The following is a 27,278-nucleotide window of genomic DNA, read 5'->3' as shown; positions in this document are numbered from 1 at the left end:
TGCTTCCACTGCATCGACAGATGGGAAACTCCTGGCTGATGGTGTGCTCATAATCTCGAGACTTATCTTAATTAATAATTCAAAACAACTGAGATGGAGAAAGAGAGCGAGCATCCATAAGCATCACAGTGAACAGCATCTCTTCCTCTCCCAGCAAGTCTGCAGGGAGCCCGTGCAGCACGGCGCTGTCCAACAGACGGCACGGCTTTGGCCACGAGCCGAGCGCAGAACAGGTGCGCGATAAACATGCTCATCTTACAGAGAGACAGACACACAGAAGAGCTAATGCTCTGAGTAAATGCTCTCTCATATTAGATCTTTCTTGTTGGAATGTTTCATATTTCAAAAGTGACAAAAACATGAATAAAAAGGTTTTTTAGATGATCAGCTGTGGCCGTTCTGCCAGTCAGTAAGGGGTAAGAGGTGTGTGTGTGTGTGTGTGTGTGTGTGTGTGGGGGGGGGGGGGGGGGGGGGGGTGTTCTTCCTATGTTGGTGGGGACCAAATCCAGGTCCCCGCAGGGCTGAAGGCATTTTCACACTCAAACTGTGGTTTTAGTGTCATGGTCAGGGTTAGGCATTCATTACAGATGGTTAGGGAACGCATTATGTCAGTGGGATGTCCCCACGAGGATAGCAAACCAGACGTGTGTGCTGAAGCATTACTCACGATTGCACGGGCCTCTGCGATAAAGAAGAGTTCAGTGAGGGCTCTGTGAAGAGGCAGCAGCACAGTGATGCTGGTGGGATCCTGGCTCAGGCTGTTCTCCATAGACATGAAGAGCTGCCACAGAGGTCGCAGCAGCGTCAGCGTGCAGGCTCTGCAGCAACAACACATCAACAGCAGGATGAAAAGCTGCGTGTAGGCCGGCACAAAACGCTAATATCACATCATTAATTCTCAAACTTTTTGTCTGTTCATCATCTTACAAGTCTCTGTCGTCATGAGGTCATCTAGTTCAGCGGCCCCCAACCTTTTTTGCACCACGGACCGGCCTTTAAGGTGTCGCGGATAAATACAACAAAATAAAACCAGTACCGGTACTAAAAAAAGAAGAAGATTTATTCATAACACACAGGAAAAGACCCAGGGAAACCGAGTTAACGATAAAAAATAATGATAAAAAGCCTGAAAACCATAAATTTCACACTCGAGCCTCAACTATCGCGACCTGGTACCAAATGACTCACAGACTGGTACCAGTCCATGGCCTGGTGGTTGGGGACCGCTGATATAGCTCTCAACTCAAACGCACGACCCGGGCACGCGGAAAGCCCTTTAAAGAGGTTTTCTAGGACGCTAAACGGATGATTTCACTCTTACAGATGGACTTGCTGCCCGTCTACACACCGACTTCTATGAATTCCCTCATCGTGACCTGATGGTTGCTGGGTCAGTTTGCACATATGAAAATTTCTAAACCCATACTTTACCTAATTTCCATCATGATTACAAGAGCATGTATGAAGGCTTCTATGCAAATGCTGTGTGGCGGTGCACTCCTGCACCAGGACATAATGCTGAGCTAAAGATGAGAGGTAGACGGCACTGCTGCATCCAGGTGGGAGTGTGACAGTTATGGACGCATTTACAGAAAAAAAGAAGGAGGCTTGACCTACGTCTGGGACTGACACTGCAGCAGACGCAGCAACAGGTGAATGGCTCTCAGTCGCTGGTTTCCAGTCTGTCGACAGGCCACGCCCACTTGCCACTCCCAGATGTCGGCTAGTGGCAGTTGGCTGAGCACTTGGTCATCAGCTAACATTTGCTTCAGTATCTCAAAACCTGATGAGCGAGCAAAGAAGAGTTGATGAAGCTGATGTTAATGTGACGTTCAATAAAAAGGCTGCAAAGCGAATCTGAACCCAAACAGAAGGAGGAAGGCACCTGTCTGAAAACGGCCCCTGTGTCCCCCTGTTACGGTGAACTTGTAGCCCCACTCTGTGTTGCTCATGTCTGACATGAATCTGTAGTACAGGGTATCACCTGAGACAAAGCCAAAGATGCAAATATGAAGTGAACAGTCACATGATCTCAAATGCAAACACACACAAACGGTCCTCACCAGGGATTTCAAAATCGGACCACTTCTGCGGAGACCCACTGAAGTTGTGAACATCTTGGACAAAATCGCTGCTGCTGGACACGATGAGCTCGTCGCAGCCTTCCTCTGTGTAGCAGCGGGAATCGAATTTTACGGACAGGTAGATGGCGCCAGGGATGTGCACCTTGTCCTGAGGGCAGAACACACGGGCATGACAAAGTTGCCGTGTCATTAATCCCAACACAGTAACTGCGCAGGTCTTAGTGAAGTTCAGCATCAGATGTTCAGTAAAGTACACGTTTGAAGCAACACGTGACATTTCGCGGACAGCTGCGTCTTTAAACGGCAACAACAACCGACTCACCTCAAAGTTGGTGTTGTTATCGTACGGGTGTTTGGACTCTCTGACCTGCACTGCCATGCCAGGCTCCTCCATGAACTGGCAAGCAGTGAGAGAAAGACTGCAGAGCATGCTGTGGCTGCAACCCTTCAGCACCCTCTGAAGAATCTGATTGTAAAAGCAAACAAAGCGGCTTCAGCCCATCGTGTACTCGCACACTACTTTTGTTCACTTCTGCCTCCCGTCTCACCTTCTCCCACGACGGCCGCTCCTCCAGCTGCATCAGCATGTCCAAGATGTAAGCCATGTGCGAGGCCCCGCTCAGCTCCAGGGCCTCCTCGCTCATTGGCGCGTCTGCGGGCCAGTCGGCCAGCAACGACGCCAGCACGTGGCGAGCGTACAGCGTGGCGATGGCCTGGTTGACCTTCACCAGGTACTGACGAACGGCTCGGTTGCTGCGCACATCCAGCTCTTTGTGCAGCAGAGCGGAGCTTTTGGTGCGTCTCTGTTTGGCATAGCTGAGCTGGAGGTCGCCCTCTGAGTTGGTGATGAGCTTCTGGGCTACGACGTTTATCTCCTCTGTGGCCTTTTCACAGTGACTCGGTTTAGACTGGCAGGTCAATCAAGAACATTATCATTTAAAACAACGACATGTAACATTGTTGACTGAGAAACTGGCTGTTTTAGAGCATTTTTGGAACAACCCACCATACAAGACACCACAATCATGTCAGTGTCCACAGCCTTGGTGTTCCGCTCCTCAGACCGAGGCCGCCTGCTGGATTGCCACTTCTGGGCCAGCGTACGGATCGTCTCATCCGTTTTTATCTCTTCTCCATCAAATCTGAGAAAAGCACAACATCACACCAAGTTTTAGATTTTAATGAATCCATGGATCACAAAGAAAGTAAATCTTCATCTTCATCCTCACCTCTTCTGGACCTCCAGGAAGAACGAGTCGGTCCTCTTCATCTGCAGCTCATACATAGCTCGCAGAATGGGCAAAGGGGCGTTTAAGGCATCGTGGGTGATCTGCATTTGGAAGGAAAAAAAGACTTGAGAGTTTTCTTTCACCCCAGGTTTGGCTGCGCGTGTTTGCAGCACAACTCACTTGGAAGCAAATCTTTGTCTCCTCATCGAGACCCTCCAACGGGTCGGGCTTATTGACATCCGTGTCGTCAGCACAGCAGCTGGAGTGGTCCGAGTCGTGCTCCTTGTCCTGCTCTCGTTGCTCTCGCTCCGGGTCCTGGGCCATGGAATGGATCTCCCTCTTTGAGGAGTACAGCATGATGGAGAGAATCTCCAGGTCGCGCAGCAGCCACAGCTTGCTGAAGCCGGTCCCCTTACTGCACTTCCTCACCAGCAGCTGGGTCAGGCCTGACTCCTGGATGGCTTCATGTGCGTGCTCCACTCCATGCTTCTTAACAAAAAACACAACATGACATGAAAAGGAATCGTGCTGCATGATGCCAAGTTTATCTGATCAGAGGTGGGATACTGATCATGTTAAACAGGTCAGGGATAGCTTGTTGATAAAAAGCTGTCCAACGTGGAAGGCGGGATATGGTTGGAGTACCTTGAGTATGTTATAGAGGCCTTTAAGAGCCAAAGACAGGACCCAGGAAGCCTCCACGGCATCAGAAGAGCCGTTGTCCTGGCTTGTCTGCAATAGGTGGCTAATAATGGAGGTGAAATTGCCCAGGTAGCGACTGAGCAGCGTCTTTGGGCAGCCTTGGCCCTCTGGCTGCCCCGGTAGACCGACTGTGCAAGAATCCTGAGACTGGATGAGTTGGTAGTCCTTCACTACGAAAGCGAACACACAGAAGGTTAATCCAAAGATGATTCCTCATCATAAGCAGTGCTGTCCAGAAGCTACTGTGTTAACCAGAAGCTACTGTGTTAACCAGAAGCTACTGTGTTAACCAGAAGCTACTGTGCTAACCAGAAGCTACTGTGTTAACCAGAAGCTACTGTGCTAACCAGAAGCTACTGTGCTAACCAGAAGCTACTGTGTTAACCAGAAGCTACTGTGCTAACCTGTTTTCCTCTTGCGCGTTCTAACGTCCACCACTGCAGCATGGTTCTTTTCTGTGAAGTGTTTCAGCAAGATCATGTTGTGCTTTTCATTGGCGTTGTCGATAAACACCGTCTGGGTGCCCACGCACAGCACCTGGCACGCACGCACGCGCGCACACACACACACACGCGCGCGCACACACACGTCACAATAGGCTTCACAGAGTCACAGTAAGGTTTCAGACTCCACAGCATCAACTGTCTTCTACCCACCTCGGGGAAGCCCACGAGCACCAGCAGTGTGAAAAGGTTGGTGCGCTTCAGAGTCTGCGGCAGCTGCTGAATGCAATGGTCGGTGAAGGCGGCGATGATTGTGCACCACTCGGGGCAAGCATTGAGACTGTGCAAAATGTCTGCCACCGTGCATGCCCAGTCCAAGCCAATGCGACTGCAACCAAACATCCAAACAACTGTTTACACATCCACAAAAAACAACAACATGGAAAAACACAAACAAACTGGTTTCTATGAGCAGCTGGCGCCACCTCTGATCAATCTGCGATCGAAGTTCAGGGGATTCTGCATTAACTGTGTAGGATGTACAAATAGTTTTATACATGTTTTATCGTTCAGACATTTTCAGAGGCTCAAAAGTAATTGGACAAATGACTGAAAAGCAGCTATTCTCCAGAGAATCATCAACCCTGGGCACTCGAGCCACAGCTGGCACGCCCAGATGTGGCCCGACACGCGGCGAATTAACCTGAGGAAGTGCATTAACAAATAAAAATCTACGGCCGGGCCAAAGTGCACAGACACAGCTGTGCACTTCTTAACGACGGTATCTGAGCTAACAGCAAACGGCTACTTCAAACGCCAGCATCAGCACCACGGAAATACACGGATACAGCCGAAGATTCGAGACGTTTTCAGGACTTTGACGTGTACAGACCAATGTTTTATTTTCTGATCAAACCAGAAAGCTATGAGCAGCTGGATTTGTCTCTCAGACACAGAGGACATCGAAATGCAGCTGATTGAACTGAAAAGCTCGACTCTGTGGGGGTCAAAGTTTGCAGAACTACAAACGCAGCTGGAATCCACAGCTGTGCGTGTTCATGGAGCTTGCATTTTCAACTGCTGGACATCATTACCTGACAAGTTTAACTGTCTTGAAAACCTTCACAGGGCTTATTGACAGTATTTGGCTCTACATATCTGTGTGCGCTGATCTCCTGTCACATTAAGAGTGTCCTCAGGTCTGAATGTGGACACTCTGAGACTCTGAGTGGGAGACCAGGATCACATTAACATGTGTATCCCTGCATTAACAAACATGTCGTATTGGCCCAGTTTGTTTTTTCGTATCATTGTTGTGAGGAGACCATAAAATGCACTTTGCCAACATCTGTGAACAAATACAGTTCTATGAAGTTGCTCATTATAGTGTGTAACTGTTGATATAGAGCGTTATTACATTTATTGTTAATGCACATGAGGAAATTTTAGACACTAGGCACTCATCATCAGAAACGTTGCCGACCCTGCTCAAGAGCAAAATGTAACTGCTGATAGAAGCAGCAGGATGAATTTGTAGACCAATACTCTCTGCTCAGATTCAGCCAAATGCTGCAACGCTGATCGCTCAGCACTCAACGACTCAAAGCCGAGAGTTTCTCATGGCAAAGATCGGAGCTTTTGTCAGACACTTAAACTAAACCCAAAAGCTTTTCAGTTACTGAAGAGGAACCTGAAGGCAGAAAGACCCACAAACTAAAAGCATCTGAGGGCAGCTGCAGGTCTGTCAGAGCGTCTCAACAATCGCTGATGTCCATGCATTCAAAAAAAGGATTAAAAACAGTCCTTCTATTTGAAATGATGTTATTTTGCCCAACTACTATCGAGCCTCTGAAAATGGGACCAGCGTATAAAAAACAGTTTATGCAGTACTTTGTTAAGGCTCTTGAATTAAAGCTGATCTGCACTTCAATCACATGATTGTTTAATTTAAAATCTTTCACACAGAGGCAACTTTGTCCTGTATATGTGTGATCAGATTATTTACAGCAGAGACATCGTCCTGGCTCGTCTGCAACAGGTGGATAATAACATAATGATAGGACCGGCACTGGGTTGGACGTCTTTTACCTGTCTAAACAGACGGCGCCCAGGCTGAAAAGCAGCTGTATGGTCTTCCAGCCCTGGATGTCTGAACAGGACATCTCTCCTTGTATCAGCAACTCATACTTGTCAGCCAGAGCCTCTGTCACAGCAGTGTCAGCCTCCATCGGAGGGATCCGGAGCAGCAGCTGACCCAGGAGGCCTAAGGTGAGGTGGTAGGTCTCATTCAGAGAGCCAGCATTGGAAATGACTGCCTTAAAAAGCTGTGGCAGCATGGAGCTCAGACTGGGCAGACACAGGGAACAGCCCTGACAGGAAGACAACACACATGTTAGGATAAGAGGAGAATATGTCAGTGCAATCATAGGACTAACGAACCTTTAGAAACATGTACAAAATCATTTATACTGTCCAACAGTCCACCGCTTATGGTGGTGGACTGTTGGACAACGAGGTGCCGTCCATCAAGGCTAGCTGTTTGTCCACTTCTCCAAACATTTCTCATTGTTTAAATGTGTAATTCAGCTTCTTCATACTGACAGAAACTGGAGTTTCCCTGAGAGTCTGCTGTATGGCCCACAGTGTCAAACGGGCCCCACAGTGTCAAACGGGCCAACCCCTGATCTAAGCCAAGCTAAACGGCTGATAGCGGATTAGCCTGCCTTGTAGCTGTAACTCCATATTTATTGCACAGACATGAGAACTCTATGCGAGCTGTATCTTCTATCTTAATGTTTTAACCCCACAAAATGATTTTTGTCATTTACTGGTTTGGCTGGAGGTAGCATGGCTGCCAGCAGTCCCAGGATCCTCTCTCTTGAGCACTCGGAGAACACATGCCCCTGAAGGGGAACTGGGGGCAGCCTATCGTCTGTTTCCTTGACAACATCAGATGTTGGCGAGTTGACTGCTCCTGGTCCACAATTTGGAGCACAGAAGAGTGAGTAAATAAATAAATAAATAAATAAATAGAGGTGAATCAGGCCAAGCGTCTGGGTGAAAGCACTCTCAGCACTCACGTCGGACCACAGGAGAGAGGGGGTCTTCGCTGGACACAGACGGGGTCTGGCTGAGCCGGGCAGAGTCTAGGGTGTCTTGAGTGACCAGCTTCTTTTTGTCCCCCGGCCCACTGATCGGAGGGAGCGACAACTCTGGATGAGCAGGAGGGGGAGAGCTCACCTCCTCTGCCTTTTTCTCATCTGACGGTTTGTCCTGTTTGTGAGAGGACAGGCTGACTTTTACACTTTACATCTTTTTCTGTAAATCGGCGAGACCTAAATATGAGGACATCACATTATCTTTGAACATGAGTTGCATTCCCCACCTTGTGCTTAGGAGATGAAGGAGAGCAGACTGCTGCTGTGCTACCAGGGAGCGAGGAGGTGTCCGTGGCTGTGCTGAGCTCTTGAGAGGACTCGGGAGAGACTGGACACAGTTCGCTGTCAGAAGCAGAATCATTGGTGGACAGCAGAGCGAGCAAAGCAGAGGAACGGAAACCTATGCAGAGCACAGAAGAAAAAAAAAAGAGAGTATTACATGTTAAGAACCAGTCTGTGCAACGTAAAATTATGCAAATGCTACACTGCTGTGAACTTACCTTTGCCAGTCTGTCCTTTGAGTAAGCAGTCAGTGATGAGCTGGGAGCAGTGGGTCTGCAGGGCTTTGGCCACGTTCAGAGTGTCGCTGTCCAAAGTGTCTCCATCCGTTTGCTTCTCGCTGCTCAGCTCTGACGTGTACAGGGCCAAAGCAGCAAACAGCAGCCAAGAGTAGTTGTGGATGTAGGGCTGGATGAGACGGTGGCGATCGCTGATCCGTATGGTCACCATGGGGTACACGGTGATCCGATGGGTGGGCAGGTGGCTGGCGATGGGACGATAACCATTTAATAAAAGGAGAACTAAAGAGGCGAACCTCAACATTAAATGTGACTTGACGCGCGTCACCTGTCAGGATACTTCTTTGCGTTGTAACAACCGAAGCACAGGTCAAAGTCTTCACACACATTGCAGTTGATCCTGCTGCCTACAATAAGCCCCTGGCAATGATCGCAGGCATATTCCATGTTTACCATCTCATGATCATCCTCGTGGCCTTCAGGCTTGGCACCACCTGGTTAACATATACACGCATCCAGAGTGAGTATAACTACAACTACAGGAAGGTTCTCTGATCATCGGTGTCATGCATGCACTCACTAAGGAAGCAGGTCTTGCAGAGGTCCATGTCCATGCACTGCAGACATCGGTAGCGGTGCCAAGGTGCCATCCGCTCACAGCCATCGCAAGAGATCACGACGTTGAGCAGGTCACAATAGCGGGCAATAAACATGTGCATCTGTGGACGGGAGCACGTGAATGATTAGAGTTTTTAAAATGACGGAGCATGCGTGTACATGTGTAAGCTGCAGCACGAATCTGGAGGTTTTTGTAAATGCAAGGGGAAGAATACGGAGAAGAGAAAACACAGCCAGCTTTGAGGCGTTAACACTGCTAATGAAACGTTTATGTAGGGCTGTGCGATATGACCGAAATCTCATATCCCAATATAAGACATCTATCGTCCCGATAACGATATAAATCACAAAAATTTAACATTTTCTGTAAATTCTGTGAATCTCGGGCAGCTCGACTTGCGTGAAGTGTTTCCAGCTGGGCGTCGTGTACCTGGAGTGTTTTAACTGATGCATGAAACTATACACTTTTAGACATAAGTTGTAACGGCCACCGTTTTCTTTTTGAGTATTTATTACACGGCGTGCTGCGGGGAAAAGCCTGTTCTAACATTTCAGTCTAAGGTTTATTTTTTAGCACCTGACGGCTCTTTGTTGCTTCTCATCCGCAAATATTCTGCATACTCTTTCACGTGATTCAGTTTATTTTGAAAAGTCTCAACAGGATCTTGAGCTTTATTGTGAAAGGTTTATGTGGAAAATAAACGAGCGGACACGCGATGGTTTTACCGTCGTTGTTGGGATTTCCGGCTCTTTTTAGAGAATCGGCTCTTTCGGCTCGACTCACTAAAAAGATCCGGCTCTTTCGACTCCGAACCGGCTCTTTAGGTTGTTTTTTTGCTTTAATTAATTTATTATTAACAACAATATAAAATTATGCACAAAAGGAATTACTAATGTAAAAAAAAAAAAAAAGTGGTTTATATATAAATATATGCGGTGGCCCCTAGAGACAAAGCACGTACAAACTCCAAAACACATTTCTAGCGTTAACTGAACTTCCAAAACAGAGCTACCTAGATCACTTAAATTACACAATTGAAAGCAAATGTGTATTGTTTGTGTATTTATACACAAGCACTCATATATATATATTCAAATAATTCAAAAAAAATGTTCATTTACCTGTTACTACCACACACCAAATCCGGTCATTGGTACTTGTTGGCTTGTGTAGCCACTAGGTAACAAAAGCTCAACACTGCGCCTAGCATCCTGGAGCACTTCTGTTGTCTTTTGTGTGTGTTTTGGAGTTTTTACGTTCTTCTGAGTTTTTACATGTTTTGGAGTTTGTACGTGCTTCGGAGTTTGTACGTGTTTTAGAGTTTGTACGTGCTTTGTCTCTAGGGGCCACCGTAAATATACTTTTGTTTATTCACTCCACATAAAATGTAATAAATAAATCATATAATACAAAAACCAACTATTCACATTTCAACTATTTAAATTTTCAGCTTTTTCCTTTTAAACAAATTTAAAGTGAACAAACACAAAACACTGTAAACCACAACACAATTAAATATAAATTAAAATATGAAAACAAAAAGCAGATGCACATTCTCTGTCATATGGGCCTGCATGAATAAACTTTCTGAATCCTTTATCATCCGCAACTGAAAATAGTTGTGGATGATTACTATACCTTTCTAATGTAATGTTGTCCCTGGCTCTCTTTCTCTCTCTCTCCCTCCCGCTCTGTTCCTGTGCTACTGAGAGTGTAACTACCGCCCCTCCCCCCTCTTCCCAGCGCAAGCACAAGGCTCGCGTGCGGAGTGAAGCAGAAAAAAAGTGCGAGAGAGAGAGGGTGAGAGAAAGAAACCCCCCCCCCCCCCACGGCTCGCGATAAGAAGCCGGCTCGCGTCGTTCACGTCAAAGATCCGGCTCTAAGAGCCATTTCGTTCGCGACCGACCCATCACTATTGCTAACGACAACGCATAAAAACAGGCGCTCGTCCGTCTGTAAGGTGGTTATATTAAATATAAGAGAAAGAGAGAACTTTAAGAAATTAATATAACCACTACAGTGACCATCAAAACGGTGAAAAAATATTGCCGTAAACAGTTTATTTTACGACACCACGAAACAAACGATAGCGTAAAAGGAAACGATAGATGTTTTTATATCGTCATCCGATATATATCTTTATATCGAACAGCCCTACGTTCATGGACTGCAGCGTACCTTTCTCCTGTCCTCCATCGATTCCTCTTCATCAATTTTGTCATACCACTTCTCAAACATCCCGTCCATACACTCATCCATCCACTCCTGGTTCTTCTTGTAGTCTGCAATCTCGTCCTCCTCTGTCCACTGGCTGCAGATGAAGTTAAACCACAGAAGAAACTTCATGAATGAAGCAGAGTTAGAAAGCAAAAAGCAGTTTGTGAAAACTGAGGTGTCTTTTGCCTTCTTTAGCAGCTTTTCGTACATTTAGACGAGCACTGAGATTACCTGATGGCAGTGTCATGGACGCTGATGTTCTCCTGAGACATGCTGAGGAGGAGGTCAGGAAGATTGATGCTCAGGAAGAAAGGAAGATCGTGCGCCTCCCAGTTCATGTCCAGGAGGTGCAATAAGCAGGTCTGCACACACGACAGGGCCGGCAGAAACGCTCTGTGGGGCAGTGATCGCGATCAGGTCACCGTGCACGCACTTTCACAACAACACTTCCTGCACTTGCTTATTAATTGCAACAAATCTAAATTCACGAAATCACGACGGGTTAGAGGAAAGCGCTCACTTCTCATTGAGGCTGCTGAAGCCCTGTACCGCCTCCACAAGCATGAGCACCAGCTGATGGTAGGAGCGCCTCACTTCCTCTCCCAGCTTTTGACCACTGTCTGACAGCTGAGAGAAATAACTGGAAAACACAAAGAAAATGTTGTTTCTGTGCAGTCAGTCAGCAAAACACCAAACTGACATCGGTGAATAATCTCCAAAAAGACGTGAGAACCAAACTAAACTGCTGTTTCATGCCATCACATTTTGGGACACAACTGTTAAAAACCTCTTGCTGTAAAATGTCTTCTGGGGTCTGGAGAGACTTTGCTTGCTTTGCTGCAATCTGCAGAGTTTAACCCTTTAACCGGGTTAGTGCTTAAAGCAGGGGTGTCCAACTCCAGGCCTCGAGGGCCGGAGTCCTGCAGGTTTCAGATCTCACCCTGGGTCAACACACCTGAATCACATGATTAGTTCATTACCAGGCCTCTGGAGAACTTGAGGAGGCCATTTAGGCATTTAAATCAGCTGACATGTCTAAAACCTGCAGGACACCGGCCCTCGAGGCCTGGAGTTGGACACCCCTGGTTTAAAAGGTAAATTAGGTTAGGGTTTAAAGGGTTCATTCATTCATTTTTTTTTTCATTATGGAAATCTAAGACCTACTATCCCACTAGGACCGGTATGCGTGCAGCATCATATTCTGTGACCTTATTCTGATTGCTCCTGTGTCATGGAGGTTCATTCGTAAATGAATTAAAACTGAAAAACTGAGATTTACCAGGTAAAGTCTTTCTGGCATGCCAGCAGCTCCTGTAGGAACAGGATGCAGGGGGCTTGGAAGAGGTGTGGCTGTCCCATGGAATGGAAGCACTGCTGAACCATCTCCAGCACCTTGCACACACTCAGGGCCTGCGCTTTGTTCAGAGACAGCGTCTGCAGAATGCTGCAGGAAGAAGAACGAGGACTTAACCCTGGATGCAAGTCTCATTATGCGTTACCAAACAGGAGAGTAGCAGTTTCTCACCTTGCTGTTGTGAGAGCCTGGTCCTTTATGAAGTTTAGGATGTGTTTGAGTATCGGGTAGCGATCTTTGACTGAGGGAGTCATGCGAGGCTCTTCTATAGAGCGGCAGGACAGGAGACGCAGGCGTGCCCGACTGAACGGAGCTTTGCGGTTGTAAGCAGAGGGGGAGGCTGGCTCCCCAGGCTGGGGGGAGAGACTCTCTGTCGAGTCTCGATGGGTTCGCCTGCTGTGGCCACATGAGGATGAGTTTGGAATGTGAGTACTGGACGACTGACTCTGTCCAGACCTGGACTCACAGCTTTCCTCAGACCCTGCAGCCTGAGGTCCCAGAGATGAGCTGGCTTGGAAGTCTCCTTCTGAAATAGAACTGGATCGGAACAGCAGAGCACTGCTGCTCTCTGTGGCTTTGGAAGCGTCGCTGCCTTGGCATGGAACTCCGCAAGGAGCAAATCGGAACAACAAGAGGCTCTTCTCGATGCACATCTCAGCTGGAGAACAAGAAGAAAGAGTTAAAATGTCAGGAAGAAGCAAAGTAAAATCAAGACATGACATTAAAAAGGAAGAAGCACTCACCCAGTGTCTCCATGGTAACCTCATCAGGACCACCTTCCCGCTCGTCATGAATGTTCATTTTGCCAACCAGATATCTCTGCTTCATCTCCAGCTAACAGGCAATAGATCCCAGCAGAGTAACAGGTCAGAAACATGAAAAGCACAAAGCCAGCAGAGAGATGTCCCGTGTGTTACACTCACCATCCACGTTCTGATGCTGTCTGCTAGTGAATACACCTGCACAAACTCTTCGCTCAGACTGGATTTACAGTCCGGATTAACTACTAGCACAAAAACACAGACGGGAGAAAATCTTTCAGAAGAAGAAGATTAATTAAAAAAACAAACTCACAAAAACACAGCTGTAGTGAGTGCTGATTACCATAGCTAAGAAGTGCAAGGTTGAGGGCCGGTGTGTGGTACACCATGGCTGCCCAAATGGCATTCACAGCTTGGTCTATCTTTGACCCAGCAGTGATCTCGTTCCTCATCGTCTGTTTCCTGCAAGCCTGCATGAGGGTCCTCATCAGCTCTGTTCTAGCGTCTGTTAGCTCCTGTGAAGGGTTCCAGCGAGCAAAGTCCTCCAGGAAGCCCATCAACTCATCCAGAGTCCACGTGCTCGCCTACCACACAGAAAAAGAAAAACACTATCAGAGCATTTTCCAGTCGAGGTCACCGACTAATGCAACAGCAACATCCGGTGCACGGTGCTTGTACATAACTGAGGTAGCAGAGCGTTTTTTACCTGGTCTGTGACTGTTTTTGTTCTGTTCGCCTCCCTTTTTTCACACAGCCCATGTCTCAGGATGGGTTTCCATAAAGGTGAAGACTGAACATGGGACATTTTCCCTGATGGAAGCTCCTTTACACTGCGAACCTCTGGAGACAGTAGCCCACAATAATACACAACAATGCTAGTGCCTCAAACTGGTTTCTTTTCTGCTGTGATAAACTCTGACTGAGGCCAACCTCATGAAAACAGTCTCACCGTGTGGAGATTTCAACGCGAGCGTTCTGGATGCAAGGCGACCCATCAGACGAGCCACCAGCAGCTGCAGATCTGACATCCAAGAAATGGTGATGTCTGGTAAACCCAGGGCTGTTACAGTGAACTTATAGCCCCACTCGTTGTTGCTGCTGTCAGAGTGGAAGAGGAACTGCAGCTGGGGACCGGTGTCAAAGGTCACTTTCTAAAGGAGCAAACACACAAGGACACATTCGTAAATATCAGTGACATATCTGAAGACCGGCCTGTGATTTTCCTTTGCCTACCTTTGGCCACTTCTCAGTTCCGACCTTCATGTCGTAGCGGACCTTCCCCCCTCTGGAATCTGTGAATTCTAAGTAGTCGTATCTGCAAATATTGTGAGCACAGTTAACAGGATGAAACCCCACAAAGGATTTAAAAAACAAACAAACATTTAAAAACACGTCACCTCTTCTCTGTTTCACAGCGTTCATCAAACTCCACCTCAAACGATGTCGCACCGGGGCAGGCGAAGATGCTCGTCTCGTGGCGGCTGTTCTCGTAGTTGTGCGGGGACTCCATGTTCCAGGTCCTTAGCACCACTGGCTGCTGGGGTTGGTGCCAGTTCTCTTGATCCACCTTATAGTGACAGGTTACAATAAGATCCAAGTTTCTGGACCGCTGCACTGTTTGTGTAACTCTGAACACCACACAGTGGATCAAATCAAACACATCAAGATGAGGCTGAATGCAGACTTTCAGCATCATTGGTTACACTTGTAGAAGTATTATGTCACAGGAAATACAGCCATTTTTAGACATAGTACGTTTATATAGCCTCCGTAATCTGACGATCAAAAGTAATTGGACTGATAAGCAGTTCGATTCATGTTTGTCAATGCACAAAGTACCTCTGTTATGGATTTCAGAAAGAAACACTGGCTTTCTTCCCACAAAAACACATGTGATTTGCCTTTCTTATGGTTTTAAATACTTTTTCACCACTAATTAGACTGGTGCTTCTGGACCCCCCGTTACCCAAATACTGGTGTCCATGATATCGGCTTCATTCGCACCCCTACGATGGGATGGAGGCAACAGCAATGCTAGCGGTCAAAGTGGACTGACCTTAGAAAAGATGTCTCCGGTGTCACTTGACAGGCTTCTGAGCAGCTCAACGAGTGAGGAGAAGCTTTTCAGCAGCAAGCTGTGGGGGATGTCCAAAGGGCACAGCTCCAAGAGGAAGATCATCTGCCAGGACCCAAACCAATTATTCACAACGCTCTATTTTAGATGGTTCTATGAAGCCAATTAAAGTGCATAACACAAGAGAGCATTACCAGTTGTCTGAAGACTGTGGCTATGATAGAGCTGCCTAATTTTTCAGTAATCTGAGCTCCAGTGTACCTCTCCAACAGTGAGCCAAGGATAGACTTGACACTTTCCAAGAACTGATCCACATCTATTGAAAACAAATCATCATACAGCTTAGTCACACATTGTTCGAGCGTGCTCTGCATGCTCTGATAAACACATAACCCCTGACAATCACGTATGTCACCAGGAATAATGCGTCTCACATTTCAGCAGGATGTCTCTGGCCAGCTCCATTGCAATGGCCGTGGACGCTCCTCCTTTGAGCTGCAGGTAGCACCAGGAGAGCAGACTGCCCTGCAGAGCCCAGAACAATGACAGCAGAACCGATCTGCTGGCTCCGCTATTCTCATCCACCATCATGACCTCACACTGAAGGACAGAAGACACGAGGAGAAACGAACTTTAGAAAGACAAAAGAAACGTTCAGTGTCCACCCGTGAGAAGCTGGCTTACCTCTCTGGTGGCAACCAGGAGCAGCGTCTCCATGACTGAGAGTATTGGGCTGATGTCAAAGTCTGAGGGAGCTCCTTTAGGAGGGAGCAGCAGAAGGCCACTTGGATCCTGATTGCTGCAGAGAAAGCACAGATGTCACCGACTCCTCGGGATGTCTCGTGTTGACAGGACCATATGATGACGTGTTTGTACAGCTCTTACCTGAAGTAATTACAAAGGGATTCAAAGGTAACCTTCACCGACTCTGGCTGATCCTCCTCTGTAATGTTCTTCTGGAAAAACACAAAAATACACATTAGGAGAATCATTACGCTCCTGCTGCTGCTGCTGCTGCTTAATAACATTCACAAACTCACCATCATGTGAAAGAGTTTGTCTCGCCTGACATGTTTATCAGGGAAGAAAACAGCCGCTCCATGAAGAACAGCCTTCACCGCTTCTGTGTGCAAAGCTTTTTCCACGGATGTCTCACCTTCCGGACTGTCCACAACTAAAACAAAAACCACAAACAGGATTGCTACACTGGATTTCTCTGATGCTTACAAACCTGCTGTCATGGACTCTCTCTCTGTGACAGCGACGGCTCCTTACTGTGACAGAGGTGAGTGTAGAGCTCCCACACAGCCCTCATAGAGTCACTGAGATCATCTCTGCTGCTGGACATGGATGGATGAGCTGCTGCGCCGGCTTCATCTGCTACTTTGCTCTCCTCTTTGCCCCGGGACTCCCGGGGGGTGGGCAGCATGGGGAAACAGTTCTGCATCAGCTGGAGGAGGAGAACTCTGCTCTTCGTCACCTCCTCTCCCTCACTGGAAGAAAGAAACATGCTAACTTGCAGCAGGCATGGACTCCCACTGACTGACTCAGTGATAATTATCATTCTAGTAATTCTAACAGCAAGTGCAAGACACAAAGGACGGCAGTGAGAAGAGCTTCACTCACATCTCCCTGAGTTTGCTGTAGAAGCTCCAGAAGAGGCTTAGGCTGAGGCCACTGAATTCCAACAGATACTTCTGCTTGCAGTGAGAAGCATCCTGTATACACAAACACGCAGGTCTATCAGATCAGTAATAAAGAGATGGGAAACATGTGTTGCAATGACTCTGAATGGCCATAAGGGGGCGCACTGTCTCATGTTGACAGTAAACAGAGTGGGGACAGGTTAGTTTACTGAATTAGTACTTTGGAACAGTACAGGATCATAATAATGTTACGTTTTTCTCATGCTTTCTTGTAGCATTTCTTCATCTTAAATGCAGGAGTTTCCTCTTCAGCACTTCCCAGATTAATAACAGTCTTAATAGTATTCAAACTATATCTTAATGTGGCCCATAGACTACTGCGTTCATCCTACGGTCCCTGCACCATGCTGAGTGGCAGCCTCCCACAGCAGTTTTCTCTTTTTTATCTGAATGATTTTATCACTGATAAAGTTGATTTTTCTTGCCTGTTATGATTCAACCACATGCAGCTGCCTTTGTTATGCAAGTCAGTCTTTACAGCTCTACTAACTCCTGCTAATGGAGACTCGTCACCAGCTGATTGTGCTCACAGGTCTACTGCCCAGAGCGAGGCCTCTAATCTCAGAGGAGCCAGCAGGAAATGACAGGGTTTAGTGATGGAGCAGATCCTCGTGGGAAATGTAGGTGTTTGGAAAACACACCAGTGGAGTTTACTGAGGTTATTGAGCCCAGTGGGAGCATCGTGAGTGGAGTTATTGCCACGCTCACACGTTTCCAAACCACAGTGTGACCGTGTCTGGTTTCAGGACATTTAAGGTGCATGGCGGTGTGCACTAGCCATGACTGAAACGTCACCAAGAGAACATTTACACGGCCTCAACATTGAACTGCTAGCTGTATAACTCGCCACAGTAACTCATCACTGCTGTTGAATCAGCACACCTTTTGGTCCATCAGCGTCTGTGGCTGCGCTGACTGTTTGCTGATCATCCTGATCACCCTCTGTACCGCTTACAGGACACACAGCAGGACGCTCTCTTTAAAATATGTTTCAGATGCAGGAAATCTTTACCACCTCATACCTCAATAACTGCATTCATTTTAGATTTAAGCTCGAGTCTTCTTTCTTTGTATTAAACTATTAAACTAAACTAAAACTTTTTTTAAACTCTTTGGAGCCATTTCATCTTGTGATGCTTTTTTTCCCTTACATTTTAATATAGTGCAAGTCATTTTTCATGTTTTGGCTGCTGTCACACAGTAATTTCCCAATTTCGGGGATAAAATGGGGTATTTTTTATCTAATAAGTAGGTACCATGTCTCGTGTAAGCTGCTGTATGAAGAAAAGCGTCTTGTTTAGCAGACAAAGGCCGGTAACAGCATCATTGTCAAAGCTCTCTCCTTTCGGACTGAGGTCATCCAGGTCTGCGAGCCTCTCTGTCCCAGGGCACAAGTAGCCACTGAAGCTGAGGGACTGCACACCAAGGCGCTCGGCGTTGTCCTGCCTGGTGCACAGGAATTTCACCATCAGGAACTGTGAAGACCGGAAGAATTAGAGGTGGTGTGACTTGACAATGACAACACAATATTAAAGACTAACTAAACATTCACCAATAATGAAGGGGAACTGACTAACTGGATGTAGTGTGTACCTTGGCAACACGACACTGCTGCAGCTTGATCTCCACATCATTCCAGTCATCCTCCAGCTCAAACCAGCCAATCGGCTCGCCTTCACTCTGCGCTGGAGTCCTGGTGCTGCAGGTCAGGTGACAGCATGGTGTAATAATAATAATAATAATAATAATGATACATTTTATTTGAAAGCGCCTTTCAGAACACTCAAGAACACTGTACACAGTAGAATAAAAAAAGCAAGCATAAAAGCATAAGACATGAAACAAATTTAAAATAGCAGAGTGGAGAGGTTATGTGGGATAAGCTATTTTGAACAAGTGAGTTTTGAGTTGGGACTTAAAGAGAGAGAAGGAAGCGAGATTTCTTAAATCAGGAGGTCGGGAATTCCAGAGTCGAGGAGCAGCTGAAAGCCCTGCTCCCCATGGTGGCAAGACGAGGAGAGGGGACAGAGAGAGAAAGAGAAGAAGAAGATCTAAGACACCGAGATGGGGCGGTGATCTGAACCAGATCAGAGAGATATGGAGGAGAGAGATGATGAATAGCCTTAAATGTGTACAAGAGTATTTTGAAATTGATGCCATATTTGACCGGGAGCCAATGAAGCTGCTGCAGGACAGGAGTGATGTGGTGGACAGAAGGGGTCCTGGTGATGATACGAGCAGCAGAGTTCTGGACGGGTTGGAGCTTGTGGATGGATTTTTGAGTAAGACCAAAAAAAAGTGAATTACAGTAATCAATCTGGGAAGTAACAAGGCTGTGGACAAGAATGGCAGCGGCATGTGGGGAGAGAGAAGGACGGAGACGATTAATGTTGCGCAATTGAAAATATGCAGACCGAGTAACATTATTAATGTGTGAACTGAAAGATAGAGTACTGTCGAGGATGATACCCAAACTTTTCACAGAGAAAGAAACAGAGACCGGCGAGTTATTGATAGTAACAGAGAAACTGTTGGTTCTGGATAATGTTGATTTAGTGCCGACCAAGAGGAGCTCGGATTTATTACTGTTGAGTTTGAGAAAATTGGAAGAGAACCATGAATTTAGTTCGGCTAAGCAGAGGGTGAGGGTGGATGGGGGAAGAGCAGAATCAGGTTTAGTGGACAGATAAAGCTGGGTGTCATCAGCATAACAGTGAAACTGGATATTGTATTTACAGAAAATGTGTCCAAGCGGAAGAAGGTAGATAATGAAAAGAAGGGGCCCCAGGACAGATCCCTGGGGCACGCCAGTGGTCAGAGGAAAGGGCTGAGAAGTAAAAGATTTGAGTTGAATAAACTGAGTGCGATCAGACAGGTATGATTTAAACCAGGCTAGTGGAGTATGGGAGAGACTGATGGAGGCTAGCCTACTGAGAAGAATGGAGTGAGAAACAGTGTCGAAAGCAGCGCTCAGATCGAGGAGAATAAGAATGGAGAGTAAACCGGAGTCAGCTGCCATAAGAAGATCATTGGGTATTTTTATAAGTGCTGTTTCAGTGCTGTGGGAGGGACGAAAACCAGACTGGAACTGTTCATACAGATTATTATTAGTTAAATGTGAGTGGAGTTGTGCGGCAACTATTTTCTCAAGAATTTTTGAAAGGAATGATAGATTGGAAATAGGCCGAAAATTCTCAAAATTATTGGGATCTAAACCAGTTTTTTTCAATATTGGGGTGATGGCGGCAATTTTGAGGGAAGCAGGAACAGTTCCAGTGGTAAGTGAAGAGTCGATGATAGCAGATATGAGGGAAGCAAAGAAGGTAGACATGCCTTGTGTCAGCTATACACAGTATAAACCACTGAGGAGGGCCCCACACACATACAGACTGCTGAGGGGTCTCCATAGCTAAAGTTTATCCCACTTTTAGGACTGGATGGTTCATTTTAGTGAGACAGTGTCAGTCTGTTCTTCTTATCACAAGAGCATTTCAAACTAAAAATATAGGAACAAATAAATAGTTTAAAAAGCTGCAAATCCTTACCTGCTTTGTACAAACTCTTTGAAGTCCTTGTAGTCCCAGGAGTGATACTTTTTAAACCTTTTGAAGTGTTTCTCTGCATCGAAAGGGTCGTCCTCCTTATACGCAAACACTAAACCACATTTCGGTCCAATGGCTCCTTTCCGCACCTTATCACACAAACACAGTGTAAGACCTGCAGCTCCGTAATCCTCCGTCACTCTCTAGGTTATTGTATTTTGCACTGTAATGGTAAAATTATAGGCCGCCTCACTTTGATCTTTATCTGAGTGACCTGGAAGTTGCTCTGGTCCTCCGTCGAGAGGATTACGCTGGCTTTCAAACGGCCGGCTTCTGTGAGAAAACCTGCAAAGGACAAAGTATCCAGCAACACTTTACGTCATGTTGATATTGTACTCAATCTTAAGAACAGTCGTTATTGATCTCAGTTGTACCATCTCCAGTGGAGTACTCTGTTAGCATGTTCTCTGGTCCTGATTTCTCATCTTTGCTCTTCACGTCACAGGCCTGTAAGTGCAGCTGGAGCGGCTTCCCTGTAATAAGCCAGAACGTCCAATCACAGCACACTTAATCATATGATCACGTTCCATTACGTTGCAACTTTGTTACTACACTGGAGGACGGGAAGGCAGTAATCAGCACACTGCAGCGCAGCTTTGTAAAAGAAGAAGCAATTTTCCACTAATGCAACTCCTCCTCAGAAATGGCACTTTCTCAGACTTGAACGTCCTCGTATGAAGAAGAGGAAAAGAAGAGCCGTTTACGTTACCGTTGCGATACAGCAGTCGTAGCCGGACCGAGGCCATAGAGACGATGAGTGGCGAGGCCTTGTACTTGGTGTCTAAATGATCACTGATGCAGGACAGGGCCTGAATTACTTTTGCCACACTCCCTCTGGCCAGGGCGAAGGCCAGGAGGGTCAGCTCTACATCAGGACTCACACAGCAGCTGCACACAGGAGAACAAATACTTTGCCAAGATTCCACAAACAGCTGAGTCAAACTTGTGGTGCCAGCGCACACTTTCATTTTTTATATACGCTCTAATGCAATGCTCACACTCTCAGCAGCATGTCCCTGCTTTGTTGTTGTTTAAACTGACTGCAGAGCTTTATTCACACACCGCGGGCTCAAAGGCCACACCTGACCTTAGCTGAACTTAAGAAGTGTTTCCTGTATAACCCAAGTGGATCAAGTAGTTCTAGCAACAATTCGACACATTGAAAATCGTATATGCAAACTGATATTAAATTGTTTTAAATTTGTCAGAAGGTTAAAAAATTTGAATTCCCTGACAGTGAATTAATGGTTGTGGCTTTACAGAGTTAATAAAGTGACTCTACACAAGTAGATGTTTCTACCTTAAACAAGCTGTTTTACTTCCTCCTCATTTCAGTCTACTGAGAACAGAACAGGTGGGACTTCTAAGCGCACAGTCAGAGCAGTGTGCATGGATGACCAGATTAGGGATATCTTAGTGACATCATACATATCTAAGAGTAGAAAAAACTTATAGCAATGATGATGATTTCCAATATTTTTCTGCCTCTGTCGGCAGAATTAGATTTGCAGAGCACCAAATGGAACAAAGTGTGTCGCCGCCTCAGTTAACCAGTATTTTTGTTTCCACCTGCTTTTACTGAGATGACGTCAGCATGGTGAGCTCAGTGTGGTGGCTGTGCCACAATGCCTTACTCTGCTATCCTGAGGAGAAATCCATCCACCTCCTCCAAGATGTTCGCAGAAAAGAACCTGGGGAACTCTGTGGATGACGGTGTAAGGGACAATGGCGGCATGTGACGTAAGGCTTTTCTAAAAGTGAATCAAAAAAAGAAACCAGTGGCATCAGTAAGAATCTTACAAATGTGATGTCAATAAACACATGCAATGAGCTCTGCATCTTACTGTGTGCTCTGAAGGACGGTCTGAGCAAGTGCAGGGTTTGTCTCCATGGACGCAGTGACCAAAGAGGTGAGGAGAGACAGGTACCAGACGGCTGAAGCATCCGAAACAGACATCTCTTTATTCTTGGTAATCTGATAACCCAGCGTCTTCAAGCCGTGAATCCGTGTGTCGCATCCATCACTCAGGCACCGCTTAATGTTGATTTGGATGTCTGGGATTCAGTGAAAAGTTTATGTGGTTAACGGAAAAATCAGATACATCCCACAGGAAAGAAAAGAGAGCACAGTAGAAGATACTGTAGAATAAATATTGATTAGGGAGGCACATGTGAAACACATGACTTAACTATGGGGACCTCAATACATGCAAAGCACAGCTATGATTTTTAAGTGTGTGTGGATATGTAGTGAACAGGTCATTATTAAAAAGGAGCACATGTGGAGCATACATAGGCCTGTAAGGTGAAAAACAGACTCTCTCTTGGACTAGATCCCCTCGATCTTCAGCTTGTGGAAGCCTGCATGTGGACCCAATAAGGAGGCACTTGAAAGCACAACTGTATGACCCTACCAAAGCTCATATGAAGCTTACACCATGCTTTATGTTCAGACAGATGATAGTGTGACCTAGAAGCATCAGTGAGAGACGTAAACATTGCACTAAGCAGAAAGATGGTGACTCACAGGGGTGTGTGATGTTGGCATTCTCCAAGAGAGCTACATAGCCCGTGACATTGCTCGGGATGCGGATGTCTCTGATCTCCTGCAAAGAACGCCGGTTCTTCCCCACAGCAACTGACACTAGCTGAGGCATATAGCTGTGGTCATTAGAAGCCACGGCAATGGCCAAACGTCTCAAAACAACATCTGGTTTCATTTTTAGTCTGGGAAGGGAGAAGGGAGATGAGTTTCCACCTTAGATCTGTTAATAGACTTGCTTAGAAACATCAGAAACTCAGCTGCATTTTACCGTATCCAGTGTGAGCGAGCGCTGCCGTCAGACTGCCAGAAGGACGCCGTTTCCCCATTTGTCATCTTGTAGATGTCAGCAACATTGGACGAAGCTTCTATTGTGCTGTAGCACTGAGTGACGACCTTGACCATGTCTACATCCGGATCACGGTCCAGCTCTGCTCTGTACTGAATATCCAAATCTGAAAGAAAAACTCACATGAGGACAGCCTCACCACAGGCGTGGCGCTGCTAGATGTGCATTTAGCCTTAAGTTACTAAAGAAAACATTCCTTAAGCACTCGCCAACTCTTGTGCTCACCTTTCTCCTTCTGCAAGAGGAATTCCAAGAAGTCCTGCACCACACTGGACCTCATGGTACAGATACTGTTGTAGCCCTCTAAAATTGGGAAAGGGATGGCACTGCTGGGAATACGATTCCTGTGTAAGAACTTTAGAATTTTAGAGGCGTGTGCTCCTAATCGGTCTTTGGTCTTGGAGAATATGTCCACAAAACCTGTGGAAAGGAAAATACAAGAAAAATGAACGGGTTAACTTTTTGGCCACACGCTGACTGCACTGATTCAAATAAGGTCGAGTTTGTTTATCCGGGTAAACAAATCACATATCGTACCTGGGGTAAGCGAGCAGGCCTGAAGCTGTCTTATCACATTACTCAGCTCTCCCTGTAGATTAGCTCCATTGGAGTTCTTCAGAGCAATCAGCATGCTCTCTATGTCCACCACTCCATCCCCCTCCGCATCGAACTGACCAAAGGCCTGAGACAGTGGAGAAGGACAAAGACTCTGTATTTTATACCAACAATTAGTCCCTCACTTTCACAGTGTTGCAAAAATCTATAAGAACATTAGTCTTAAAACACAAATGGCCGAACAACTGGTGTTAACGTAAAGAGCACTCAGCTGGAAACATCTTTATTGCTTAATACAGACTACGTTTTATGGTATAAAAGATGTTACGTAGCTATACTTTTGGAATCTGTGGCTTGATTCCTGAAAGAAACATCGTCCCACTCCCTATTTAAAGCACAGCTTTGATAGTCAGTATTTACTCACACAAAGAGCACAGACTGACATCCATTAGTTCAACCAGTCATCTGCAACCACTGGTTAAAAAACAGCCAGTCAAGAGACAACAAAACAATGTGGTCTGCTACAAGTGACCAAACCTAGTGACAAAACCCACAAGAACAGGTGACATTATGTCAGCTCATTTACCCGATCCACTGCAAGTTCTAGAAACGGCAAAAACAAGGGGCAAACCTGCTAGAAAACTCTCCCCTCTGTCCAAGTTCAACGGCACATGAGCCACAGTCTAAAAATCAGTCATAGCTGAGTTGTGGTTTGACAGAATTGGAGCCCTTCTGTTCCAGACGAGACTCCCGAGCTGCTTCATGTATCGTGCCTAGGATAGATCGTCCCGTTAGCTCTTTACTCGACCTGGTACTACCCAACAGAACTGTGACTGGCCAAACTCACCTGTCACAGGTAAAGCCTGATAACAGAGCCCCCTCTCCGATCACTACAATGCTATTTAGATTTGTTGACCGACAATGATAAAAACAAGTGACAGCCCAAAGACTTAATTACGTATTTACGTATTGATTACAAACGCTGAATGGGCGTGGCGACAAGTTATCAAACACCGCCCTCGAACCTGGGCCAAAAACGAGAAGACGCGATGGCTCCAATCATAACATGTGACGTTAGAAGCGTGAGGAAGGCCACAGCAAGTTTATACCTCTTCGCACTCGTCCCTCGGGGCATCTCTGCTCTCTAACATCTCACAAAATTGCTCAACATTAACGGACTCTTCTCCTCGGTTTAACCGGTCCTCCAGCCACCGCATCAGGACACCCTCATTCCCGGCCAGGACGGACTCGTGAATAGCGACTCCAGAGTCGCTAATACGAGCTGCCGCTTCTCTCAGTTTCACTTGCTCCAAGAGGACCCCGGGGTTGGGTGGTCCACCAGTGGGCACGGGTAGGTTATTCGATCCCCTTCCGCTCCTGCCACAACCAGAGCCGCCGCCGCCTCCAACACCGCCGCCAGCGGTCGCAGAGGCCGGACCGTCTTCCGCGAAGCCGGGACTCTCCGTTTCTATGTCTTCCTCGTCGCCGCTGCCTCCGCCGCAGCCGCTCTCCGCGTTGCCCATGTTTGTTTCGCCGACCTAAGGCTCCCCTGAAAACCCCTGCGGCCCACTGGGCGTGAGTTTTGAAACGGTTGGGCCGGTCTGTACACAGACCGCTCCAGCGTTCACCTACAGCAGAGCTCTACTCTACTACCGCATTGACGTGCTGTACGGCCGCAACGTCCTTTGCGTTCGTAGTTCGCGCACGCGCTGTGGTTTGGTGTGTCCGTTCACGGAAGCACCTGTGCTGCCACCGAGTAATTGTGAGGTGTGTGACGTGAACTGAATGTAGAGCTTAAAGAAAAAGAGCTTTAATAAAGCAGCATGCTCAGCTATGTGGTGGTCGCGCTTTTATCCGTGTCGCTGGCAGTGCTGTTCATCCCTCCTGATTGGTCAGCTATGTTTGGCATTGAGTCATCAAAGGGGTCACCGGTCAGACTCCTAAGCAGGAGTGAGTTAGCGCGGCACGATGGGGAGCAGGGCAGCAAGGGGCTATACCTGGCCATACTGGGCCATGTTTTTGATGTACACAAGGGAGAAAAGCACTATGGACCTGGTGGCGCTTATCACTTTATGGCAGGTGATCCCCAGCTTTCTTTAACGACACTGGATTCCATGTGTGGTACTCCTAATAGTACTCTATATTCCGCCTTTGTGTGTTTGTACTTTCAGGCAAAGACGCCTCACTGGCCTTCATCACCGGAGACTTCACAGAGAGTGGGCTGACAGATGACGTATCGAGTCTGTCCCCCCTAGAGGTGGTTGCACTGTACGACTGGCTGGCCTTCTACCAGAGGGACTACCAAAATGTGGGTATGTGATTTCCATCATTCTGTAGTGGAAAAGCTCCAGGTGGCCGTCATAGTAAATAGATGTTCTTGTTACTACTACAAGTGTGCCTGGTTGTGTTTCGGAAACAAACATATTTTTTGTTTGTGTTGTGCAGATCCTATTTTATGATGTGCATATAACAAGCAAAGTATACAATGTTTGTTTTCACATCTAGTTTTAACTATAATTACCTAGTGCAGAAGGTTACTTTAAAATTTCTTAACAACACTTCCTTTGTTAATTGACTTGAATATTGTTACTACTTTACTCATGGAGCAAATTGCAGCTAGGATATGACCATACAATTAATTAATGAAGACAATTTTACCTTAAAAGCTGTCAGAAAATGAAACATCCCAGAAAGTTTTCATTTAATGTTTTGGTATCCAACATTTAAATACAGGTGTATTAATCGGTCGCTTCTATAACGAGGCTGGAGAGCCCACAGAGGCCCTGTTGAGAGTAGAAGCATCACTAGCAGAGGGTAAGAAACTCAAGGCTCAGTCTGAGGCTGAGAGGATTCGCTTTCCGTCTTGTAACTCAGAATGGACTGCTGCCAGTGGAGGAAGATTCTGGTGCTCCACTAAGAGGTATGGACATAGTTTGTGCCTAATCAAAAATTAACAAGTCAATGTTGTATTATCCTACTGATGTGTAATACAGTATTTCTGACACTAGTGGGCGAGAGGAGTGCACATAAGGAGATACAGGGTTGAGTTTATTTCTTTATTCCCTGCAGCGGTGGAGTGGCGAGACACTGGGCAGGCGTGCCACGGAAGCTCTTCTCTCCCGGCTCCAGTGGTGTTCGTTGTGTCTGTGTTGAAAACCCGATCGCGGCAGAGGAAGACCCCAACCTGCAGAAATACGACGGCTGCCCTGCACATGCCGAGTCATGCTCTGTGGGAGCGCACTAGACCGGTCAGCCCAGAGAATGGACCCACTCATAGCTGCTTCTTAGCAGCACTGAACTCAGAAACACACTTTGGCTAGTAACTGAATTTTTTGACAATAAAGAGACGAAATCAAGAAACCTCA

General features: G+C 46.5%; 2 protein-coding genes across 4 annotated transcripts in view; one reads left to right on the top strand and one right to left on the bottom strand.

Annotated features, from left to right (window-relative positions):
* zzef1 (zinc finger, ZZ-type with EF hand domain 1) overlaps positions 1 to 25,436 on the bottom strand; it is a 31,772-nt gene extending 6,336 nt beyond the window's left edge. Inside the window, exons 1-52 of one of the 3 annotated variants that reach the window (XM_063486572.1) lie at positions 25,023 to 25,436; positions 23,896 to 24,040; positions 23,584 to 23,778; positions 23,281 to 23,464; positions 22,995 to 23,194; positions 22,312 to 22,522; positions 22,102 to 22,218; positions 21,177 to 21,355; positions 20,842 to 20,940; positions 20,661 to 20,752; positions 20,411 to 20,556; positions 18,459 to 18,564; positions 18,122 to 18,340; positions 16,786 to 16,877; positions 16,435 to 16,652; positions 16,200 to 16,333; positions 16,045 to 16,115; positions 15,844 to 15,958; positions 15,594 to 15,759; positions 15,354 to 15,475; positions 15,142 to 15,264; positions 14,483 to 14,652; positions 14,319 to 14,400; positions 14,035 to 14,236; positions 13,792 to 13,925; positions 13,429 to 13,669; positions 13,248 to 13,327; positions 13,068 to 13,158; positions 12,496 to 12,982; positions 12,250 to 12,414; positions 11,491 to 11,610; positions 11,202 to 11,363; positions 10,932 to 11,064; positions 8,715 to 8,853; positions 8,463 to 8,628; positions 8,117 to 8,379; positions 7,844 to 8,016; positions 7,539 to 7,731; positions 7,287 to 7,432; positions 6,547 to 6,827; positions 4,672 to 4,846; positions 4,420 to 4,552; positions 3,959 to 4,185; positions 3,494 to 3,802; positions 3,314 to 3,414; positions 3,091 to 3,226; positions 2,633 to 2,992; positions 2,407 to 2,550; positions 2,064 to 2,232; positions 1,886 to 1,984; positions 1,618 to 1,783; positions 668 to 818 (exon numbers count right to left, since the gene is read on the bottom strand). In XM_063486572.1, the coding sequence (XP_063342642.1) occupies positions 668 to 818; positions 1,618 to 1,783; positions 1,886 to 1,984; positions 2,064 to 2,232; positions 2,407 to 2,550; positions 2,633 to 2,992; positions 3,091 to 3,226; positions 3,314 to 3,414; positions 3,494 to 3,802; positions 3,959 to 4,185; positions 4,420 to 4,552; positions 4,672 to 4,846; positions 6,547 to 6,827; positions 7,287 to 7,432; positions 7,539 to 7,731; positions 7,844 to 8,016; positions 8,117 to 8,379; positions 8,463 to 8,628; positions 8,715 to 8,853; positions 10,932 to 11,064; positions 11,202 to 11,363; positions 11,491 to 11,610; positions 12,250 to 12,414; positions 12,496 to 12,982; positions 13,068 to 13,158; positions 13,248 to 13,327; positions 13,429 to 13,669; positions 13,792 to 13,925; positions 14,035 to 14,236; positions 14,319 to 14,400; positions 14,483 to 14,652; positions 15,142 to 15,264; positions 15,354 to 15,475; positions 15,594 to 15,759; positions 15,844 to 15,958; positions 16,045 to 16,115; positions 16,200 to 16,333; positions 16,435 to 16,652; positions 16,786 to 16,877; positions 18,122 to 18,340; positions 18,459 to 18,564; positions 20,411 to 20,556; positions 20,661 to 20,752; positions 20,842 to 20,940; positions 21,177 to 21,355; positions 22,102 to 22,218; positions 22,312 to 22,522; positions 22,995 to 23,194; positions 23,281 to 23,464; positions 23,584 to 23,778; positions 23,896 to 24,040; positions 25,023 to 25,436 (8,946 nt within the window). Of the gene's footprint in view, positions 1 to 667; positions 819 to 1,617; positions 1,784 to 1,885; positions 1,985 to 2,063; positions 2,233 to 2,406; positions 2,551 to 2,632; positions 2,993 to 3,090; positions 3,227 to 3,313; positions 3,415 to 3,493; positions 3,803 to 3,958; positions 4,186 to 4,419; positions 4,553 to 4,671; positions 4,847 to 6,546; positions 6,828 to 7,286; positions 7,433 to 7,538; positions 7,732 to 7,843; positions 8,017 to 8,116; positions 8,380 to 8,462; positions 8,629 to 8,714; positions 8,854 to 10,931; positions 11,065 to 11,201; positions 11,364 to 11,490; positions 11,611 to 12,249; positions 12,415 to 12,495; positions 12,983 to 13,067; positions 13,159 to 13,247; positions 13,331 to 13,428; positions 13,670 to 13,791; positions 13,926 to 14,034; positions 14,237 to 14,318; positions 14,401 to 14,482; positions 14,653 to 15,141; positions 15,265 to 15,353; positions 15,476 to 15,593; positions 15,760 to 15,843; positions 15,959 to 16,044; positions 16,116 to 16,199; positions 16,334 to 16,434; positions 16,653 to 16,785; positions 16,878 to 18,121; positions 18,341 to 18,458; positions 18,565 to 20,410; positions 20,557 to 20,660; positions 20,753 to 20,841; positions 21,156 to 21,176; positions 21,356 to 22,101; positions 22,219 to 22,311; positions 22,523 to 22,994; positions 23,195 to 23,280; positions 23,465 to 23,583; positions 23,779 to 23,895; positions 24,041 to 25,022 lie in introns of those variants that run through there. The other 2 variants (XM_063486573.1, XM_063486574.1) reach the window with 2 other exon arrangements.
* A 292-nt stretch (positions 25,437 to 25,728) lies between these two features.
* Positions 25,729 to 27,274, top strand: LOC134636549 (neuferricin). Its single transcript, XM_063486576.1, has 4 exons — positions 25,729 to 25,992; positions 26,085 to 26,225; positions 26,647 to 26,833; positions 26,983 to 27,274. Exons 1-4 carry the CDS (start codon positions 25,737 to 25,739, stop codon positions 27,155 to 27,157), a joined length of 759 nt encoding a protein of 252 aa, XP_063342646.1. The 5' UTR covers positions 25,729 to 25,736; the 3' UTR covers positions 27,158 to 27,274.
* The last annotated feature ends 4 nt before the right edge of the window (positions 27,275 to 27,278 follow it).

The sequence above is a fragment of the Pelmatolapia mariae genome, linkage group LG10_11, assembly GCF_036321145.2.
Source record: "Pelmatolapia mariae isolate MD_Pm_ZW linkage group LG10_11, Pm_UMD_F_2, whole genome shotgun sequence".
Classification (NCBI taxonomy): Eukaryota; Metazoa; Chordata; class Actinopteri; order Cichliformes; family Cichlidae; genus Pelmatolapia; species Pelmatolapia mariae.
This window is presented reverse-complemented; position numbering and strand designations above follow the sequence as displayed.